Consider the following 14,940-nt stretch of genomic DNA (forward strand, 5'->3'; position numbering starts at 1 on the left):
AATATATACACTACTAGCACATTTCCCAAGTTATTACCCTTTATGATCAGCACTTCCAAAAATCTTCCTGACAAAGCCGTCAATAGAAACAACTAAACACTTAATAACAATAGGTGTCTTGTAGGTAACAACTATGGAGTTAGACCAAAAGCTGACACTATGCACTTTAAAAAGTCAGTGACTCACACGTGGTGTTATTTGATCCATATAGCAGCCCTCAGAGTAAGTAGGACACATTGACAATGGAATCAGCAATAAATGACTTGCCCAAAGCCAAATAATTAGCAGGTGACAGAACAAGGACTTGCACTCCATGTTTTGTTTTTTACTTCTTATTTATTTATTTTTGTTTGTTTGTTTATTTTTAAGTAGGCTCTCTGCCCAACTTGGGGCTTGAAGTCATGACCACTCATGTCAAGGGTCACATGCTCTACTGACTGAGCCATCCAGGCACCCCCTCCATGTTTTTCTATCCCAATTCCAGAGCCCTCTCTGGAGATGCAGAAATTAGATATAAACATAAGGAAAATTACAAGAGACAATTAGAATCACAATCAATTAATCGATAGAATTTAAACTATCACTTAAGACATAACCTGAAAGACTGAAAATATTTATTGCATTGTATTACACATTCATGTTTCATTGTTACCCTCTGGGCACTGGACTGGTAAAAAGATTTTTCATCTTAATTCATCAGTAAATATTCACTGACCACCATTGTGCATGGGAACCCTGAGTTGGCTCTTTTTCTTTTTTAGTAAAATTAACTTGTAGCATTGAGTGAGTGTCCCTTCATTCCAGCAAGTTAATGTTGAATTTTGCTCTCCACCTTCCCATTTCTCCTGGATAAGGAAGGGAAAACCTGAAGATGTGGTAAGGCAATTCTCAGTCTGTTCTTCATGTCTCCGCTAAGAAGTTCCATTCTCCTGGGGTACCTGGGTGGCTCAGTTGGTTAAGTGACTGCCTTCAGCTCAGGTCATGATCCTGGAGTCCCTGGATTGAGTCCCACGTCCGGGCTCCCTGCTTGGCAGGGAGTCTGCTTCTCCTGCTGACCTCTCTCTCTCATTTTCTCTCTCTCTCTCTGTCTCTCAAATAAATGAATAAAATCTTTTTTAAAAAATTTCCATTCTCTCATTTATAAAATGGGTATCACTTAATGACTATCTACTATATTCTACATCCATTATCGGTAATCTTCACATCTCTGTAACTTAGAGGGTATAGTTACCTTTATTTTTACAGATGTGGTTAGTATAGCATAGCAGTGAAACACTGAGATAGTAGCCTTGGATCAACAGCAGGTCCTTCAATCAAAAACTACCAGAGTTTGAATCTGGCTCCATATGAACTAGTTTTCTGAACTTGGATCACTTATGCCATTTCTCTGTTCTCCTTTAAGCCCATCTCTAAAATGGGATAAATTACAGGAACTTATTAGCATTATATGAACTCACAATTAGAGTTATTGTTGAGTGTTAAGTGAATTAACATCTGTAAACAGCTTATAGTACCAGGGCTTCTAGTGGTACTCACTGAACCTTAGCTACCATTTTTAATTTGGTGTACCCCAGGACTAAATCTGAGGGACTTTTTTCTTCTTTATATATCTGTTACTCCCTAGATGACCTCATTTAATCCTATGGTTTTAAATATAAAACTATACTGATGACTCCAGAATTCATATCTCCTGCCAAACTGATACTTTTTTTTTTTCTGACAGAGAGAAATCACAAGTAGGCAGAGAGGCAGACAGAGAAAGAGGAGGAAGCAGGCTCCCTGCTGAGCAGAGAGCCTGATGCGGGACTCGATCCCAGGACCCTGAGATCATGACCTGAGCCGAAGGCAGAGACTTAACCCATTGAGCCACCCAGATGCCCCAAACTGACTCTTTTGAAGAGTAAGTCAGCTCATGTCCCTTCTCCACTCAGAACCCTCCAGCGACTTCCTATCTCTCTCTGGAAAAGTCAAAGCCCTAGCCAGGGCCTACGAGGCCCTATGTCTCCGTCCTACTTTTCTAATCTGTCTCCTACCACTTTTCACTGTCTTCCTTTTCTCCAGCAATGACGTGACATGTGCTTCTTGAACATTCCCTAACACTCTTGCTCCTCTGTGTGTATACTCTTCCCCAGTCAAGTGATATATGCCTTCACTTGCTTCAGGCCCCTGCTCAAATACCATCTTAGCAGAGATGCCATCCCTAACCACCTTACAGAAAGGAGGATTTCCCTTCCCTTTTCTTCTTACCCTGCTTTATTTTTCATTGAGTATCTATTGCCATTATGCTTATTCATTTTTCTATGGTCTGTTTTCCCCTCTAGTGTGTGAGCTCCATTAAAGTAGGGACTTTGTTTTATTCACAGTCCCTAAAGCAAATGCCTGGCACATGGCGGACACCCCATAAATATTTATTGCTTAAGTATAATTATGCAAATTGCCCAGCTAGTGTCAAGAGTTTCATACCCAAGTCAGTTTCCCTTCAATATCTCTTGCTCTTTCTACCCCACTATCCTGCATCCCATGCCAGGGAAGACATAAACCCCATTATAAGTGTACATCAATTCATAGGACTTTTGTGTCTGAACTGGAGATCTTATGCACATTAGGGTTGATTTGCTATTCAGCATAATTTAGCAAATATTTACTGCACAAATATTTATGTAATCTTGGATAAGAAACACCAACCAACCCACTAATATAGGGTAGCAATTTATTCAAGAATCTCAAAGCCCGGGAAAGGTAAATATTTGTATTTGTGGATCTCTAAGTTCAGAATTACTATGTACACCTAAAATTAATACATTATACGTCAATTATACCTCAACTTTTTAAAGACCATTAAAAAATAAGAATTAAGAGGTATCACAATAGAACACCTGGTTATCTCTCAAACTTTCTTTCCCCATTTTCTCAATCTTTGACTCTCGATCAAGTCCACTCCTTTGCCTAAGCCAAATTTCTAGACATCTTCTTAGATTTCTCTTTACCTCACCTTACACATCCAATCCTTGTGCAAAGACCATAAATTCTATCTACCAAATTTGCCCTGAGACCATCTGCTTCTCATCAACTTTGCCTTTATAAATCCTAGTCCAAGGATAATTCCGCTTAGCCTAGGCTACCAGCAAAATTTCCTAAGTGCTTGGGGAACCTGGGTGGCTCGGTCAGTTAAGTGTCTGCCTTTAGGTCAGATCGAGTCCTGGATCCCCGGATCCCTGGGATCGAGCCCTGCATCCGGCTCAGTGTGTGGCCCTGCTTCTGCCTCTCCCTCTGTCCTCTACTCGTTCACTCTCTCAAATAAATAAATAAAATAAAATAAAATAATTCCCTAAATGCTCGCCTTGCCCTTCCACTTTTTGCCTACCAACCGAGAGATCTTATAAAAATGTAAATTACTCATCATTCCCCTGCTTAAAGCTTCAGTGCTTTCCTTCTGTTATTCCTCTCTAAGTTATTCCACTTAGAAAAACATCCCAATCCTTTCCTAGCCTCCAAGCCCTGCTCCATTCTGACCTGCAGGACAGTCCAATCTTGTCTCCTAGTGTTTCCCCCTTATTCATGCACTCTCCATCACGCTGGCCTTCTTTCGGGTCTATGAGCACAACACGCCCTTCCCTTTCCCAAAATATGTGTACTAGCAGTTCCTTGTCATTTTGTTGCAGTTTGAATTTCACCTCCCTGGAGAGGCCTTCCCTGACTCCTGGATTTAAAGTGCCCCTCACCCTGCCCCAGTTCACCTTTTGCTCTGCCAGAGAATGAATGGCATCCACTGATTGTGCACTGCACAGTTGCCTTCTGGTATTTTTCTCCTCTGATTATCACACCCATCTCCCTCCCATAGAATGTAAGCTCCATGAAGACGAGGACTTTGCTTTACCAGCAGGGTTTATAACAGGGCCTCACACATAGTGAGCACTCAAGAAACACTTGTTGAGTGGGTAAACCTTTGTCTCAACGTTGACAGCTTATTTGACAGGATCACATAGTTTCCTAATACAGCTTTAGTAACTCTGCCCCATACATGTTCTCGGCATTGCCTCACCCTACAAAAAGGTCCATGATTCCAGAGGAGGGATTCAGATTCCCCCTATCTCTTGGCAACCACTAGGTGAAGATCTAGACTCAGTTCAACAGTTCACCATCATCAGATTAGGGGGAAAAGAAAGACAGAAATTAGTATTCCTGACATAAACCATTGTCATTGCTTACTCAAAATTTTGAGGAAGAAAAAAAAAACCCCACAATTCTTAAGATCAAACACTTTCGGAGTTGAAAATGTTAGAGAAAGTAGATGTGGACAGAAAAATGTTAGCGTGTGGGAGGAAAAGTCAGAAGGAGGTAAGAGAAAGAGCTCACACCATGCTGTTGAGTATCATGGTTCTGGGCTTGGGTACTATGTCTTGCCTTGTACATAAACACTAAGGAAGGGCGTGATGGAGTGATGTGGGTGGAGGCGAAAAAAGGGAGGAGTGGGAGACCTGGACGAGAGACGCAAAAAAAGCTAAAAAGAGAAGGACGGAGCGGAGCCACACAAAAGCAGCCTCGGATCTCGCCGGAGCTGCAAGCGTTAAGGGGAGGCGGGGAGTGACGCGGTTTGCGTCTGGAGCGGCTCCTTGGAGTCCACAGCATCCACCGCCGGAGCCTCGCCTTCCTTTCTCCCTCTGCAGACCTATCGAGACACAAAAAAAGAGGCGACCCCCGGACCGGCGCGAGGGACCCATCCGCACGATGACCGAGACCACCAAGACCCACGTAATCTTGCTTGCCTGCGGCAGCTTCAATCCCATCACCAAAGGGCACATTCAGATGTTCGGTGAGTCCTCCCGCCCACCCCCGGAGGCTGCTTCCGCCTCATTCCTTCCCCGGCACCTGTATTTTCCAGGGCGACAGAACAGTACGGCGTGTGCCCCTCTGGAGGGATGCGCCGGCTCATCCCACTGGTGGGAGGTCAGCCCCTCTATTCCCGGCTCCTGGGAAGGGACGTTGACTGCGCTTCCCAGGCGTCCCTTGCTCCGGCCAGACCCGGCTCACTGGGGGCCAGGGGTGGGGGAGGGGAGGGGCCCGAGGTGACTGTGGGTTTGGACCCGGTGGGAGGTCGAGATTCCAGAACTGGGGTGGTGCCGTGGTGTGGTAGTTTGGCCACTTGGCTGTTGAGGATCGGGGTGGGGTTAGGGGGTTGGGTCGTGGAGAAGGCAAGAGGGGGTTGGAGATAACGTGCTGTTTGTTTAGGATGGGTGGAAAGCTCGAAGGAGTTAAATGATGTATGTGCCTTGGAGGCACAAACACACTCACACACTAGCAGGGCTGGGGCTTCGAAGAGATTAATTTAGGGTTTGACTAATGGTTCAGGGCGGCCCGGGGCGAACGTTTGAGGGTTGTGAACCGTGTATTGCCCGCGCGAGGTGGATGGCTGAGTGAAGGGGCTGGGGGACTGGGCCAGCCTGGGCTTGGCTGCCGGGACCCGCTGCCGGGGAAGGGGAGGGGGCGGGGCGGCCGCTGCGGGCAGCCCTTTTCAAGCGGGTGTTGATGGATCCGGGCCCAAGTTGGCTGAGGCTCTGCCCAGGACGGCGATGGCACCCGGAAGGCTTGCGGCGTGCGAGAGTGTGTATGAGTGTGAATGTGTGAGTGTGTGTTGTGTGTGTGTGTGTGTGTGTGTGTGTGTGTGTGTGCGCGCGCGCGCGCGCGCGCGAGTTGGGGCGGGGGGAGCGCGCATCACTGAGCGTTTGTTTCTTGGAGGCTTTGGGGCGTGGAGAGAAAGGGAGCGAGCGGTGGCTCCCGGCTGCTGGTTTGGGATTCAGCAGGGGCAAGGGAAATGTGATCGATGCCTGTTGGAGATGACGGGCCACGGGTGAACGCGGCTTCTCTGCTGCTCCGGTAGGACCCAACGGCACGGGGGCGTGCGCGTTTAGACACCGAGGGAGGGACGCGGAGGTCACTTTAGAAGAAGGCATAGAGTAGATGTTGGAAGTTGGGGGTGTTTTTTTTCTGGTGCTGAAGGAAAGGAGAAGAGGAGAGAGAGTGGGCTGGAGATGGATGAGAGACCGGGGGGGGGGGGGGGGAGGCCCTGCGCCAACCGGCCAGCACGGCGCTATCCAGGGGCGGCGGTGCTGAAGCGCAGGGCGCGCCGGAGCTCGCTTTGGACACACGTGTTTACCCTGAGCCGAAGGATTGCGTGAGCCCTCCTAGGGCTTTTCAGTGAAAGTCACATCATATCGGTATAGCCTGGGCGAGGTGGCTTTAACTAAAAATACTCTTCTCTTAAACCTAAAAGGTGCGTTGAACTGGGCCCGCTTATTAAAAACCTCATGAAAAGAATATAGAACTACTTTGAGCTGAGGGCAATTCAAGTAGGCACTTCTATAGGAGCCAAGGAGGGAGATTGAGAGGTAGCCATCCCTTCCTCACCATCCCTTTAGCTTTTAAAAGTGTCTTATTAGGAGCTAATGCTAGCCTACCTACTAAATAAAGACTTTTGTTTAAGCATCAGAATAGACCAGAGCATCTCATCATTCATCTAAGGGAATATCAGTGCCCTAGGAACACTCTACTTTCACAGAGGTACCAGAGTCCTGCTTTTCTTCTCTGTCCATATTTCCTCTAGCCATTTTATGTCGCTCTACTTTATTCCTCTCTGTTGACAAGGCAGGATTGGGGTTTCCTCTGGAACTCCTTGGCACTAGAAATCGTCAGTGAGTGGGGAGCTACTCCTTTTTTCCTGGGGCTAAAGTAGTTAATTCCACTTGTTTTGGATTGCAAAGAAGGGTGGATTTAAATCAAGAACTGAGGATTCTGTCTTGCAGCTGAAAAGAGTTCGCTAACAGTATAAAGGCTTTTGTAAGTCAGTGTTGACCTACCAGTTCCCCAGGAGTTTAGAAGGTAGAATATGTGGAAATAGTCATGGATTATAGCAAAAGCAGGTTTAGACATAGAACAGGTCGAAGAAGACTTTCTGACAGTTGTGACTATTTGCTTGGTATTGAAACTGAGGAATAAGAGAGACTATCTGTCCACAAAGCTGTATGATCGTCCATTACTTATGTGTAATCCAAAGAGCAACATGGAAAAGAGGATACGGGATGTTCAGGGTGGCTTTAAGGAGCTTATAACCTAATGAAGGGTTTAGCACATATACGTATGAAAAGGAAACAAGAACAAGAACACAAAATACATATTAAAACTATTCTTTGTAGAATAGTTTTAGTAGAATTCTCTTATGAGAATCTTTGAGCTCATGATAAACGTTGTGATTTACTTCTGTAGTTTCTGGTTTGCAAAGTCTTTTCATCTCCCTTACTCCTAATAAACAAGCTTACCAGAAAGCATCATTATCTCCATTTTACAAATAAGAAGCTGGTGTTCGGAGGTGAAATGACTTTGTTAAGAGGCTTAGGTGAAATGAAGAGTGGGTGGCAGCGTGGAGACTTAAAGCCCACATTCTTGATTCCCCTTGCAGAGGCCTTTGCCCTGGACCAAATGCAGGAACAAGTGTTCACTGATCTGGCTGCATAATTCCATGAACTCCATTTCCTTCAAACATAAACTAACAGAGATTAGAATTAAATTGGTCATCAACTAAATGAGATTCCTAAATATGCATTTTAAGAGCTTTTTTCCATCTCTAACAAAATCAGTTATCCATGAACTATTTTCTCCTTTTAAATGGCTTTTAAAATCTCCTCCACCAACAGTACAGAAATAATTAATTCAATAAAGTTATCAAGCTTTCTTCAAGGTGCCTGATATTTGTAACTGAATTTTTTTTTAAAGACCGGAATAGGACTTTGAAATTAGACGTCTTTAACAAAGTTCCTGTGTTTTGAAATCCAATTGCTTACCAAAGAAAAAAGAGAAAGACTATAAACAAAAAGAAATGTGTTGTTCAAAACTAATAATTCATTCTTCATCTCTGAAAAGTAATACATATACAGTTCTCAATATTTGTAAAATATTTTCGAGTGAGCTTTTCCTTTTACTTTGAGGAAAGGGAAGTTGATATTCCTAATTGTGGCTATAGAAACACATAGAAAAATTTAATGTTTGTGATGGAGGTATTTGACACTTATATACTTAACAATAGCTAAAATGTTTTCAGGGATGAGTGAATATTTGGCAAAATAAATTCATAAACTAGCAGTGTTTTATTTTGTGAGTCTGTCATATTACATAAGAGACTAACATGACACTAGAAGTCTTTTTTTTTTTCTAACACACAAGATCTTATTGAGTATGTACAGATTATATTTCAGTATAACTTTCTTTGCATTTATATTGTTGTGTTTGTCAATAAATTCACCCCTGGGAAATAAGATAATAAGTTTAAATAGAAAAGTAAAAAAGGACTGATCAGATAAGTTTTGCCATAAAACATAAAGGAATTGAAGGACTTGATCACAGCAGAAATGTATTCTGTTTTTTGGTGTTGCAAAATAACAGGATTTTCAGTTTTTCTACTTCAAAATATTTTTACTTTGAACAAATGGGTCTTTTGAAAAGAGATGTGATCCAATTCTGTCCCTCTTCAGGGGTAATGAAGAGGGCTTTTAATTTATCGTGGAATTAGAAATGCAGCCCCTATTGGTACAACTAGAAATCATAAGAAAAATGAATTTGAGTTGCTACTGATATAGAAACTGTCAGAAATCAAGAAACTGTTTAATATGCTTGAAATGCCTATAGAAAAAGAACATTAAGCACAAAGTGGTACTTTATACTTTTGGCACCATTATTCTATCTGATCCTACCCTGCAAGTTAAACTGGATAATATCATCTCCCTTTTACAAATGGCAAAGGAGAGGTACAGATGTTAAGTCATTTGGTCAAGGTCATATGCAAAAGTCAAGATAAAACTAGTTTTCTGATATCTAGACTCTCTCTCATCCAGAATTCCTCTTTATTCCTTTAATTGCAACAACACTTATGAAAGGAGGAATCACCTGAACTTAGTTATTAACAAAGGGTAATGAGAACTTTGTGAATTTTTGTCCTTGGTAACACGGGCAACCAACAAAATATATTCAACAAAGGTATCTGTTACCAACATCTTATACATAACAAGGAAAAGCTATTTCTTAGTACTTAAATATTTCCCATATAATTGTGTTGCTGGAACATTTTTTTCCACCACTCCCCTAATTCCTCCTTCCTCCCCACTCTTCTGTTATCCCAACTAACATCTACTAATCCTTCAGATTTTAGCTTCAATGGTACTTCCTCAGAGAACCTCCACTGACTTATAAATTAAGTATGGTTACCCTGACATTTGATCCCATATCACCTTGTACTTTCCATGCCATAACTCTCATCTCATTATGTGCTTAATGACTGTTTTCCATGCTAGACCTTAAGCTCTGTTAGAACAGAAACCATGCCTGGTTTCATTATTGATTTATTTCCTAGTACCTAGCATGGAATAGGTTTTCTGTAATAGTATAATATAAATAACAATTGCAAGTAGCAAGTCTTTGCTCCATCACAGTTGTTGAGTAAATAAAAAATAAACGAGTCTACAAAATCTTGTTCCAGGTAGTGGAATCAATCATGCACAAGAGCTAGGGTAGTGAGACAGAAAACCATGACATATTAGAACAAAGGATGGTTCAAGGAGAAGAGGAGTAAGAGATAATACTAGAAAGGTAGATAGAAGTCTGATCGATTATGAAGGCTTGTAAGTCATCTTAAGGAATTTAAATTTTATCCCAATGGCAATGACAAAATATTGCATGGTTTTTAAAGTAAAGGAATGTCATAATCATATCTCCAAAGTTATGAATTAATCAAATTTTGAATATAGATTGGTGAAGGGCAAAAATAAAAATGTAGTGACCAGCTAAGCACCTATTTCAGCAATACAGAGCTCACATAAGGGAAGATGGTCACCTCACCCAGATCAGTGGTATTTGGGATGGAGAGTGAGCGCATTTGTCACTCAAGTGTAAAAGGGATGGTTATTTGGAGACTTGATGGGTGGTTGGTGGCAAAACAGACCAGGGTAACTCTTGGGTTTCTGTCCAAGGTAGATGAATAAAGAACACTGGAAGAGAAGTAGATTTAGGGTTGGTGGGGAAAGTGAAGATTCATACTTACTCTAAAATTTTGGAAATATGTGTTCTAACCCAGCACTGATGCAAAAAAAGGAAATACTTAAATTCAAAATATCTTTGTCGCTGGGACATCTGAATCTTCTGATAAAAGCTCCCAGTAGGTTCTAGTTGGATTATTCAAAGTTCTTCTTATGAGAATGATAATGAAATTCATTAACATTATGGAAGTAAAAAGATAAGAAAGGATATACTGCCTTTTTTAAAAGTATGGACTTGGAGAAAATCAAGGTCCTAAAATTGGCTCTTTCTTAATATTAAGGTTGTGAAATTGGGAATAGTTAGTATAGTCCAAAAGACCATTCTAGAACTTGCCCATCACTGTGATAATGGCTGTAATATATTTTTCAGGTGGATTTGGGCATTCTAACTCATTGATAAGTTAAAAGTCCGTTAATGGAAACTAATGGATCAATCATGGTAGTTTCACTGGCAGGAGCTGTGTCTGCTCATAACATGAGAATAATGCCTGAAAAAGAAAATTTGGACATTTTTGCTCACATGAACAGGTGTTTGATTTACTTTCTCCTGCTGAATTGATTAACTGAGCCTCATGTGGAACAAGCTAGCTGTGAGAGGCAAATATCCCATCTATAATTCATCCCAAACCAAGGAATAAGATAAAACCAAGAGGGTTGATGTTCTAACAGTTTTGAAATGAAGAAATATTCACTTTCAGTTTCTTCCTCCTTTTGTTTTACTTGATTTTATTCTACATGTCTAAACCTTTTATTAGAAGATATGCTTAGAACTACCAGAAATAGAGGGTTCGTTCATATGCCTTTTAGGAAGAAGCTTGAATTATTACTTAGTAGGAACATCCTTTAAAATATTACAAATCTCGGGTGCCTGGGTGGCTCCATCGGTTAAGCATCTGCCTTTAGCTCAGGTCATGATCTCGTAGTCCCTGGATCAAGTCCTGCTTCGGGCTCCCTGCTTAATGGGGAGTCTGCTTCTCCCTCTGACCCTCCTTTCCCTCTCTCTCTCTAATAAATTAAAGTGTTTAAAAATTTTTTTTAAATATTATGAATCTCAAGAGAAACATTTCTATACACATTTCCAATGTTAGACCAAGGCAAGTGAACAGCCTAGAAGTGTGGAGGCAAACTAAAAAAACAAAACCTGCTAACCCTCATGTTTGGACTCCTCTGTTTCAGAGATATCCTCAGACATAAGAGGAGAATGCAAAACTGGATGGATTGTCTATCTTTTCTGTTATTTTTCTATTGATAGGCAGTATTTGTGAAAGTAGTATATGGATGACTGGGAAAGAGAATGAAAACTCACTTTTTTAAAAAAGATTTTGTTTATTTATGAGAGAGAAAGAGCACAAGTGGGGTGGTGGGGGAAAGGCAGAGGAGGAAAGAGACGCAGACTCCCCACTGAGCAGGGAGCCATGACACAGGGCTTGATACCAGGATCCAGAGATCGTGACCTGAGCTGAAGCAATGCTTAACCGACTGAGCCACCCAGGACACCCATACCTGCTTTTAAGAGTGTTTCTTTAAAGGGCACCTGGCAGGCTCAGTCAGTAGACCATATGACTCTTAATCTCAAGGTTGTAAATTCAAGCCCTACATTGGATGTAAAGATTACTTAAAAATAAAATCTTAGAAATAAATTGTTTCTTTAGAAAAGATTCAAGTGTAAATTTTATAATATCACCACAGATACAGTGTTTAATGAATATTTAATGACACTATAAAACATACACATTATAGTTAAGATTTTTTTTTTAATTTATTAGAGAGAGAGAGAGTGGGAAAACACAAATGGGGGGAGGAGCAGAGGGAGAGGAAGAAGCAGACTCCCCACTGAGCAAGGAGACTGATGTGGGGCTCCATTCCAGGATCCTGAGATCATGACCTGAGCCCAAGGCAGACACTTAACTGACTGAACCACCAGGCACCCCTCTTGTTCATTTTGTAAGTTTTCAAATTATCCTGAACTGCTCAAGAAGATCCTAAGGACACAAAGAAATGCATTAAATATTTTTTCAACACCACCTTTTAAATTTGTTTTCAATACCACCTTTTGAAAAACAATATTAGACACATAGAATTTTGGTTAAACAAAACATTTAAAGGAATTCCTAAAGATTCGATGTAACAGACTAAGAACTGGGATATAGGAATTTATTTAATAGAGAATTACATAACTTTATTTATGGACATGTTCCATATCTCAGCATATGTAAATGCAACATGAGTTTACAAGGAAGGAAGGTTTCCATTGCCAGAGGTTTTCCCATTGTAAACATTCCATTGCAAGGAACAAATTTGCTTTTTTTGGCAGTTTGGCAGATAGCCTCAGAAGTATTTTAGCCAAAAAAAAAAAAAAAAAAAGTTACATAGTTTGACCAAGGCCATCCCCCTGACATTGGCATCTTCCCTCCACCTCTTCTACTGGATACTCTCTCCCTGATCTATGAGCTCTGCAGCAAAAGCAAATATTGTAACCACTACCAGCATCATCATTTTCCACATTATCATTTTATTAAAGATTTTATTTATTCATTTGGCACAGAGAGAGAGATCACAAGTAGGCAGAGAGGCAGGCAGAGGGGGGGGGGAAGCAGGCTCCCTGCTGAGCAGAGAGCCCGACGTGGGGCTCGATCCCAGGACCCTGAGATCATGACCCGAGCCAAAGGCAGAGGCTTAACCCACTGAGCCACCCAGGCGCCCCCCACATTATCATTTTAGTAGTGGAGCTACCTTCTTCGGGCTTCTGTAAACTCTACTACATTAAACTGTTTTCTGTTTAATTTATCACACAGTTCTCTTTAGATCTGGACAAGTGAGCCATTCAGGAATGTTGTTGTAATTCTGGGGATAAGAGAGTAGGAGGAAGAGGTAGAAAAGAGCAAGACTTAGAGGCTAACTCATGGGCGGGGTGGCAGCTTAAATAGCTCTTTTTCCCTACTTACCTTTGCATCGTGTTACCTCCACGTGGATAGCCATGCTGCTACATGTTGACCTCATCTAATATTTACCAAACTGTCGAAAGAGGGTGAGTGAGGTATAGCCCCTAGATAAGACTACACGCATATGGTTTTGCTCTTGTTCCAGTTGCTTAGGTCTTATACCGTGAACTTTCTTGATCCTTCTCTCTTTGGACACCCCCATCTATGTCAGCAAATGATTTTGGATCTCTCTGTCTTCAAAATACAGGTAGGACCAACCACTTTTCCATATCTACAACCCTGGTATAAGCCACTGGTATCTTTGACCTGCATTATTTCAATAGCTTCTTAACTGATCTCCCTGCTTCTACCCTTGGCCCCAAAACTCAGTCCTCAACAAAAATAGCCAAAGCAATCCTTTCTAAATGTAAGCCACATCTAAGTCAGATCATGTTGCTCCTTTGCTCAAAATCCTCCAGTGGCTCTCTATCTCATTCAAGGTCAATGTCATTAAAACGACCTGCAAGGTCTCCATGATTTGCAACCTTTCCCTTTCACCCCACTATAGAGCTTTTTCCACCTCATTAGTCAGACTTACTGAACTCCTTGCTTCAACCCTAGAGGCTTCATGCTGAATGTTCTCTCTGCCTAGAATGCCCTTCCCCCACATATTCCCATGTCTTATTCACCCTCCTCAACGTTTTTGCCCAACTCTAACTTTCTCATTGTTTACTTGGCAGATCCTACTCCCCTGATCACATAATTTAAATTGCAGCTCCCACACTCCCGGTCCCCCTTATTCTGCTCTTCTTATATCTTTTCCCCTTACCTCTTATTACCTTTTAACAAAGCATGTTATTTCCTTATTTGTTATGTTTGTTTTTTCATGTCCCCAGCTAGAATGTGAGCTCTTCAAGGGCAGGGGTCTTCATTGACTCTGCTGACTAATGTATCTCAGGCTCCTAGAAGAGTGCCTGGCACATAATAGAGGCTCAATAAATGTCTGTCAATGAATGAAATGTCAGAATTATCCACCATCCTCCCATCCTCACCTCCAGTCTGTCTTCTTTTTTGTGGCCGGAAGGGTAGAGAGTCAGGAGAGGACTCAGGGGCAGTGGATTCATTCGACAACAGCTTAATGAGTTATGGATGTGACTCAGGCACCACATTAGGCCTCAGGGATATGAAAATTAAAGGCACTCTTTCCCATGCCCGGGGGAGATCATCTTCCATACAGGAGACAAACAAACTAAACAGAGCATTCAAGTCGTAAGTGCTATGAAAGAGGCAAAAATGAGGTAGAGAAGGGAGCACACAGGAAGTAGATGTGGTGGGAAGACCATCAGAGCAGGTATTAGTAAGACTGAGCTTGAAAGGAGGAGCTGCCCAGTGCACAGGGTATGTGTAAAACCATTTATTTATTTGTTTGTTTGTTTGTTTATTTACATTTTACTTACTTATTTTTCAGAGAGAGAGAGAACACAGCAAGGGAAGCAGCAGGCAGAGGCAGAGGGAGAGTAAGGCTTCCCACTGAGCAGGGAGCCTGATGCCGGGCTTCATCTCAGGAGGCTGGGATTGTGACCTGAGCCGAAGGCAGATGCTTAACTGACTGAGCCACCCAGGCATCCCTGTGTAAAGGCTTTTAAAAACATGGCACACTGAGGAATCTCCAAGGAGCTTGCTAGATGACTGAATGTGGGTGGGGACAGGGAAGGGCAGGAGATGAGACAACCAGAACACAGGGTTGGGTGGAGAGTGGAAGGGGTAGTTCCAATGAGTTCAGACTTTACCCAGCACTTTTAGTGAGCCCCTGAAGGGTGCTGGGCAAGGGAATACATTTTGCATGTGGGGTCTTGCCTCCCAAATGTCCATGTCCCTGTCACTGATTTTTTTCTAAATATTTTGAAGTTATTTCTGTATCACTCTTTGAAATAAGGAGG

The 14,940-nt window shown here is 42.1% G+C and overlaps 1 protein-coding gene across 1 annotated transcript in view; it reads left to right on the forward strand.

Moving 5' to 3' along the window:
- Positions 1 to 4,673: 4,673 nt before the first annotated feature.
- Positions 4,674 to 14,940, forward strand: part of NMNAT2 (nicotinamide nucleotide adenylyltransferase 2) — a 145,455-nt gene continuing 135,188 nt past the window's right edge. Inside the window, exon 1 of the mRNA XM_080825020.1 lies at positions 4,674 to 4,813. Coding sequence (XP_080681146.1) covers positions 4,729 to 4,813 — 85 coding nt within the window. The 5' untranslated portion in view covers positions 4,674 to 4,728. The remainder of the gene's footprint in view (positions 4,814 to 14,940) is intronic.

The sequence above is a fragment of the Martes martes genome, assembly GCF_963455335.1.
Source record: "Martes martes genome assembly, chromosome: 15".
NCBI lineage: Eukaryota > Metazoa > Chordata > Mammalia > Carnivora > Mustelidae > Martes > Martes martes.